We start from the raw sequence: 8,494 nt of genomic DNA, 5'->3' as shown, positions 1-8,494 counted from the left end.
AAACAGTCTTTATTGTGATCGACGGTGTAAAGAGCCAATAAAAACGTGACGATATATTTCCCCCGCCTCCGCCGTCCTCTGCGCGGCGTGAGTCTTTCCTAAAAGCTACTCAGTGCTGCAGGACATTCACACATAAATAAAAAGCATTCACAGTCTAAATAAATAGCTGAAAAGGATAATTCTAGTGTTTTGTTTGTTTTTAGTGCATGATTGTATAGTTCCCAGTGTGCATACGGGCGTGGCCGGGCGTGGCATGCTGCGGTGCCATCAGAGGATCACGCATTTGCCCTTCTCCACCCAGGGATTGGCCCGCATCAGCTCCGGGTTCAGGAAGGGGTCCTCGCACACGCAGCCCTCAATCCACTTCACCAGCCTGAGTGAGGGGGCGGAGACGGGGGGGAGGGGGAGGAGACAGGGGGAGGGGAAAGACGTGAACGAGGAAGTGGCGATTTACGAAAATGGATAATATGCAGTGTGTCAGGTCCCGAGCGAGGGTTTAAAGCAGGGGTGTCAAACATCCGGCCCGCCAAACATTTTGAATTATTATTATTTTTTCGTTCATAGAACCGTAGTTACATCCGTAACCGTTGTTAGCGCTAAAATTACATGTCCCACAATGCCGCTGGTGGCCGCCTTTCCCCCGTGCGGCTTTTCACTGCCATGTGTACTGCCGAGGGAGAAGTGCTGAGAGAAGTAAGACACGCGTTTGCGCACTTTACAGCACTTACGCTCCTCAGAGCAGAGGTCTGAGCGAGGACAGAGACGTGTGGCTTTAGGAAACACTTGGAAGAAAGAAAGAAGACTGTTTGGTGGATGTTAGAGTTGTGCTAAAAGTGGAGCTAACAACAAGAAAACTAACTTCTGTGATGATGATGCTCTGTGAGGAAAACATCCAAACCTCTACAAACCTGGACAGATCAGGAGCCACAGGTAAAATCACAGGTCAGAGTGTAATAAAGTCTGAACATGACTGTGTCCACACTAATGTGACTGTGACACAAACACAATGACCTCATTTGAGTCACTATATGAATCATTTGTCACTAAGATCAACTTAAACTATGAAAATATTGAGCTCATATTGAGTTTGAGCAGAAACATGTCTGTGGTATGAACATTTCACATCATAAATCACATCAAAAGTCCATGTTCTGCTGCTGCTGCTGCTGCTGCTGCTGCATGAATATGGACTCCTCCTTCACCTGCTGCATATTTGTGCAACAGTCGCCACAACTATTACTAGGCTGTAAAAAAGCTATATATTTTTGTATTGTTTTACGTTATGTTTGGCCCGTGACCCAGCATGAGTTTGACACCCCTGGTTTAAAGTGATATTTCTGCACGTTTATGCTTTAGGCTTCATTCTATAGGCTTTAATATTTCCACTGATGTCGCTGCTTGGTAGCCGTGCGTCTACGAGACTGGGCGAGGACAGGAGACCACCCCCACCCCCATCTCGTCACTCTGATCACTCTGACTCCCCAATTTTAGGGTCGATTTACTTCTCTCTTTTTTTTTGGCGCAATTTTCTTGAACCTTGACCTTTACACTCAAAAACATCTGCACAAGCCCTGGTTTTATGGACTTTGGATCTTTTAGTGCTGGACGTTTTTATTTAAGTTTCTAATATTCTATTGCAATAAATTCACTGTAACGTTTGATTCTCTTGGTTTTTCCATTCACTGCGCCCCCTGGTGGTGCTTGCTCTTTTTCATTGCCCACGTGGTGTTTTGGAGCGACGCAAATTTGGGACATAAAGTCTATAATTGTAAAAAAAAATTAACAAATGTGCGCCGTCTTCCAAATAAACGAAAGCACCGATAAACGCATAGATGAAATGACACTGTTAGCTCCACCCTCTGGTAGCTCCACCCTGGTGCCTCTGGTGGCTCCACCCTCTGGTAGCTCCACCCTGGTGCCTCTGGTGGCTCCACCCTCTGGTAGCTCCACCCTGGTGCCTCTGGTGGCTCCACCCTCTGGTAGCTCCACCCTGGTGCCTCTGGTGGCTCCACCCTCTGGTAGCTCCACCCTGGTGCCTCTGGTGGCTCCACCCTCTGGTAGCTCCACCCTGGTGCCTCTGGTGGCTCCACCCTCTGGTAGCTCCACCCTGGTGCCTCTGGTGGCTCCACCCTCTGGTGGCTCCACAGACCCTGCATTGACAGTCCGTGTGGTACTCACTCGGTGACGGTGATGGAAGACTTCTCTCGGTTGATGGCGAGTTGGTACTGAAGACTCTCCACTTCTCTCCTCATCTGTGGCACGTCCATTTCCTCCATGATGAAGCTGCTGCTCAGACACAGAGATCGTTAGACAAACGAGTCGTGTTTGTTTGTGTCGTGTTGGTTTTGTTCTTCAGGCTCAAATATTCAAATACATGCAAATAAAAACAAGACACGGGACCAGAGAGTAAGACCTAAGACAAAATAATATAAATAATGACAATAAGACAAAAATATAGCCGCAAGCGGCAATGATCGGCCCTCGCCACGCCGCCGCCACGCCGCAAGAGGAGGGGGCGCTAACGCGCCCCAATTGTCCTTTTATTACGCCTACTGCTGAATCTGTGAAGCTGTCACATCTTCTCACTTTGTTTTACCATCAAAAAGCAATTTTATTTTGAATTCTTGGCAAAATGTGCGGCTTTGCCGCACAGACACCGTGACTCTTTGAATAAAAATGTGGATAACTTTTGATGGTCCACCCCTGAAGATGAGCCTCACCAAATTTCAGGTTAATAGGGCTAATGCCCTGGGAGGAGTTTGTGAAAGTCTAAAGTGTAAACATGTTCTGGCGATTTCCCCATTGGAATAACAAGGGAGGTTTTGGTCATTGCTACGGCAACGCCATAACAATTATGACATGGGTCTCATTGACTTTTTTGATGGGGAGGCCAAAATTGAGTTGTGTGTCAAATTTCATAAAATTTCGCAAAACTAAACATTTAACCTCCATATAAAATCTGTAGGGGGCGCTGTGGCTCCAAATTAATTTATTTCACTTCAAGTAGGTTTAGGGCAAAGAGTTTAACAACTGATTCTAATTTGACGCAATTCGGACTTTATCTGCGCAAACGGCAGAAATTTTAAATATGGGAGATTTCTGAAATTCTAGCTACAGTTTGCGGCTTCGCCGCACAGAGACCGTGAGAGGTATCAATGTAATTTGGATAACTTTTGATGTCCCACTCCTCAGTAGCATTTTCACCAAATTTCAGCTTTTTAGGGCCAACGCCCTGGGAGGAGTTCGTAAAAGTACGACGTTTGGAAAAACTCCGAAGTCATGTTTAGCCATTTTTGAAGCAATATGGCCGACATTTGGTTGGGCGGACGGCGTTGCCGTAGTAATATTTTTGCGCAAATTTTTGTGACTTTTCGTCAATGTTCACTGGGTGAAAAATAGGGGGGTTGGTCCCGAGAAGAAAGAAGAAAGAAAGAAAGAATAATATTCCGATGCGAAAACAATGTTTCCCATTTTTCAAATATCATAAACTATACATTTTCAGAAAACGCTCGCGCTTTCCTACCTCATGGTGTGGGTCCCTGGTCACTGACGGGTACTTTCGTTAATTTTGAGTGGGCTTCGCCCACTTTGTGTTTTTGGCCCTCTATACAGTAATAATGTTCAATTTTTGCATTACATGCTTATATGCACGGAACATGCAAGAGATGGGGAACGTATTCGTGAGCTACTTAGCGCAAATGAGTGCTTTATATGTAAAGTGCTCGTTTAGTGCGCACTTTTGCACGGGCTTCACCCGTTTACAACGGTAATGTTCCATTTTCCTACTACTAATTAGTATGCACGGGGCGTGCATGAGTGAAGGAGTGCGTTAGTGAGTGTTTGGAAGTGGGCGAGCGCTTCGCGCTCGATTTCGTGCGCACTACGTGCGCACTTTCGCAGCCGTGCTTCGCACGGCCTTACGAGATTAATAGGCCTCTCGCCAGCTTGTGGCGCTCGGGCCTAATAATATAATGACAATAAGACAAAATAATATAATGACAATAAGACAAAATATCAATAATGAAAAATATCAATAATATAAATAATGACTTATATTATGTATAAGTAATGAAAAATATAAATAACAAAAAATATAAATTATAATATAAATAAAACAAACAGTAATATAAAAATTATAAATGAATAGAAATATGTAAAATATAAATCACGACAAATATAATATAAATAACACATATAAATAATGAAAAGTATAAATATAATGAAAAATAGGAATAGTAATAATATAAATCGGTCAGGAGGAAGGACACAGCATTATTTCAAGTTTTCCCAAAAGGATGAACCACGAGTCCAGTTTTTAAATAAAAGACCTTCATTTGAGTCGATGTGTTTGTCGTGTGAATATCTTAGTGTTGTTCATTAATGTGTAAAAAATTGCTTCACAATGTCTTCGTTCCTGTCATTATTTACAAAAGCTCTTCATGTTTTGTTATCCAAATTTAAGTTGCTCCACCTGCTTTATGCTCCACCTCAAATGCAAATACTTCTAGAGCTCAGGTCACTGGCTTTTCCCCTTGTCACGCTCTTTATTTCAAATCTTTTGTTTCTTGTGTTCTGCAGAAATCTTTACGTCCCGTCATGAGGTGCAAGACTGCAATTAACTTAAGGAAATTAAAGTGTCTAAATGTTTTAAGAGTAAAGACAGAGATGCATAAATATTACATATGTTTAATGGGGAAAAGATTCTGCAGAACGCCACGATTAAGCCACTTATTTTTGATTTGTTTAGTTTTTAATTCATTTGAGAGGTTCTTGCATCAGCAAAGAAGCATTTATGGCTCTGTTTCCTGTAGATGATATGATGTGTAGATGTGTGGATGTGTTCTTAGTCACGTGTTTCTCCTCCAGTCATGCATAAAGCGTAGATCCGCCCCTGCAGCACAAACACACTGCGTTTTGGGGCCCATCTCGTACTCCTCACACCCCCCCCCCCCCCCCCCCCCCCAAAACTCTCCTTTAGTGACCCGCCCCGCCCTGATCCAGCACCACGAGCCCATTTAGAGCGGCGCAGCTGTAGCTCCCCCGGTGTGTGTGTGTGGGGGGGGGGCCGCGCGCGGGGCACCGGGGCCCCGCGCGCGCGCCCCTCCCCCCCGCGCGCGGCCCTGCTCCTCATCGCTCTAATGGCTCTAAGTAGGTCGCATCCCTCCTCCACCATCCTCCTCCACCACCACCACCGTCCCAGCATCCATCCATCCTGCCCCGTCCAGATGTGGCCCCCGCGGTAACGCCTCCAGATCCCGTTACTTTGCGGTGCGCACGCGACGCTATAAAATGAAAAAAAAAACGCCCGGGGCCGACGCGTTTTTGGTTTAGTTTTTTTTAACCGATTTCCTCCGCGCGGACCGGACGCGTTTTCTGTCAACACGTTGTGAAAAACCCCGCGCGGTGTGAACGGTTCATAGCGGCGGCGTCTTACCGTGGAATCTGCGCGCGTGAGTCGTTGAGCCGGTGATGCGCTGCGGCGGCGGTGTCGGTGCGTTTCTGGAGCGAAAGAGACGCGGTGGCGGCGCAGTACTGGTGCTTTTCTCCCCCGCGGATGAAGTCACGAAGTCGGCTACAGTCGGTGGTGGATGTCCGGGCGGCGCGGCTCCTCCCTTTTGGTGATGGCGACGGCGGGAGGCGGAGACACGCGCGACACGCACCACGCACGCGCGGGACGCGGAGCCGGTTTGACTGTCAAAGAGCGCGTGCGTGAACGTGTGTGTGTGTGTGTGTGTTGTGTGTGTGTGTTGTGTGTTTGTGTGTGTGTGTTGTGTGTGTGTGTGTGTGTGTTGTGTGTGTGTGTGTTGTGTGTGTGTTGTGTGTGTGTTGTGTGTGTGTGGTGTGTGTGTTGTGTGTGTGTGTTGTGTGTTTGTGTGTGTATGTGTGTGTGTTGTGTGTGTGTGTGTTGTGTGTTTGTGTGTGTGTGTGTGTATGTGTGTGTGTGTGTGTTGTGTGTTTGTTTGTGTGTGTGTTGTGTGTTTGTGTGTGTGTTGTGTGTGTGTGTGTTGTGTGTGTGTGTTGTGTGTGTGTTGTGTGTGTGTTGTGTGTGTGTTGTGTGTGTGTTGTGTGCGCGTGTTGTGTGTGTGTGTTGTGTGTGTGTGTGTGTTGTGTGTGTGTTGTGTGTGTGTGTTGTGTGTGTGTGTGTGTTGTGTGTGCGTGTTGTGTGCGCGCGTGCGTCGCTCCGCAGGGAAAACGGCTCATTTCCCTGTCAGAGGAAAAGGGCGTGTCCGCGTGTCACGTGGGCCGCTGTAGTGGTCCATGTCGTGAATGTTTAAACATCTGAAGCTCCACAATGTCCCTGTGTCTGACATGTCCCTGTGTCTGACATATGTCCCCGTGTCTGACATGTCCCCGTGTCTGACATATGTCCCTGTGTCTGACATGTCCCCGTGTCTGACATGTCCCATATGTCCCCGTGTCTGACATGTCCCCGTGTCTGACATGTCCCATATGTCCCCGTGTCTGACATATGTCCCCGTGTCTGACATGTCCCCGTGTCTGACATGTCCCCGTGTCTGACATGTCCCATATGTCCCCGTGTCTGACATATGTCCCCGTGTCTGACATATGTCCCCGTGTCTGACATGTCCCCATGTCTGACATGTCCCCGTGTCTGACATATGTCCCCGTGTCTGACATGTCCCCGTGTCTGACATGTCCCATATGTCCCCATGTTTGACATGTCCCCGTGTCTGACATGTCCCATATGTCCCCGTGTCTGACATATGTCCCCGTGTCTGACATATGTCCCCGTGTCTGACATGTCCCCGTGTCTGACATGTCCCCGTGTCTGACATGTCCCATATGTCCCCATGTTTGACATGTCCCCGTGTCTGACATGTCCCATATGTCCCCGTGTCTGACATATGTCCCCGTGTCTGACATGTCCCCGTGTCTGACATGTCCCCATGTCTGACATGTCCCCATGTCTGACATGTCCCCGTGTCTGACATGTCCCCGTGTCTGACATGTCCCATATGTCCCCGTGTCTGACATGTCCCCGTGTCTGACATGTCCCCGTGTCTGACATGTCCCCGTGTCTGACATGTCCCCGTGTCTGACATGTCCACACTGCCACCGCTAAATACTCTAGTAAATACTACTATAATAAATACTACTATAAAGATCATTTATTTCATTTTCTCTTTATCAAAGAAAAGAATGTTGATAGAATGGACCTGTAATATAATGTATATATTGCTTTATGTATTTAATATATATTTTTATCTTGCTTCATCATTTGTAATATATTTGTTAATAATGATGATGATAAAGAAACATTTGAATAAGAATGATTGAGAATAAAACCATGTTTGTATTGACCTTTGTTTCACTAGAAAAGTCCCACTGAGATTGACAATGTCTTTCAGGGGAGTCCCGCCCCCAAAGGGGAGGAGCCTGTTCTACATGTGTTTGACACAGGAAGAACATGCAAACTCCACTAAGACTTGAAAAATAGTTTGTGGTGTGGAAACTATTCAAATGAATGTTTTGCTCAGAATTTTTTTTAATACATCCGGAAAATTCCAATTTCCTTTTTAAAATATTTTATGTCAACATTTTCAAAAATCATTTATAAAACACACAAGAACATAGAACACGATCAGAGAGCAATATAGCCAAAGTCTTTTCAATTTGTTGATTTCCAGATTGAATCCGAAAGTGAATTTTTCCATTTTTCAATTCTAACGTCCGTCCAGTCTTTGAGTTTAGCTGCAGTTTGTGTCATCCATTTGTTTTCCTGCCGCCAAATGTTCTTTACTCCCTGTATCCACTGGGCGTGTCCATGGCAGGAGTTTAAGCCCAGTGAGAGTTCTGAAATCAGAAGGAACAGGTCAAATACAGTCTGCTTTGATTTCAGTCCAATGTTTGTGAGCAACACGTCCTAAAACACATGGAAACAACAGTTTGTCCAACAGATGGTGAATAATGAGCTCTTTCACATGAACAAACGTGTCACACTTTTCCAACAGAATTCCCTCCAAACATGAGACTTTGAGGTTCTTTAATGAGATGTGCTTATACTTTCCCATTCTTTGTCAGTCAAAATTACCCTCTTGTTCTCATTTATTTTTAATGTAATTAGTGGCGTTCTGTCCAAAATCGTTAAAACATTTGGATAATTTTGATATTATTCCCCTTGAAAGTTCTGATTTATAAGCTTGAATAAATATCTCAGTCAAAGAGCTATGACGGTCATTGAGTGAAAAACGACCTCGAGTCTCAGGTCAGTTCTATTTGGTGCAAACCTTTGGTCATAAAACGACCAGTCTGAGATTTGAGCATTTTGATCAGCTCTTTCCATGTTGTAAGCACAGATTTTACCCAAGGATTCCTAACTTCTTCCAAATGACTCAAGCGTCTCATGTGGTTCCAGTGAGGCCTGCACAGGAACCTCAGGCACAACATTACTCTCAACACGTTCACATTGAGCTTCACATTCCGGTTCACACCAGCAACGCTCTCATTTGAGAGGAGTCATTTTTAAACCCCG

At 45.5% G+C, this 8,494-nt stretch overlaps 1 protein-coding gene across 1 annotated transcript; it reads right to left on the bottom strand.

Annotated features, from left to right (window-relative positions):
- Positions 1-66: 66 nt before the first annotated feature.
- Positions 67-5,693, bottom strand: LOC140378261 (guanine nucleotide-binding protein G(I)/G(S)/G(O) subunit gamma-13-like). The gene is made up of 3 exons (XM_072464024.1): positions 5,435-5,693; positions 2,179-2,286; positions 67-373 (listed from the first exon to the last, which is right to left on the bottom strand). Exons 2-3 carry the CDS (start codon positions 2,274-2,276, stop codon positions 268-270), a joined length of 204 nt encoding a protein of 67 aa, XP_072320125.1. The 5' UTR covers positions 2,277-2,286; positions 5,435-5,693; the 3' UTR covers positions 67-267.
- Positions 5,694-8,494: the final 2,801 nt, after the last annotated feature.

This window comes from Eucyclogobius newberryi, unplaced genomic scaffold, assembly GCF_026437365.1.
Source record: "Eucyclogobius newberryi isolate DKJ021-1_F unplaced genomic scaffold, fEucNew1.0.hap1 SCAF_4, whole genome shotgun sequence".
Classification (NCBI taxonomy): Eukaryota; Metazoa; Chordata; class Actinopteri; order Gobiiformes; family Gobiidae; genus Eucyclogobius; species Eucyclogobius newberryi.
This window is presented reverse-complemented; position numbering and strand designations above follow the sequence as displayed.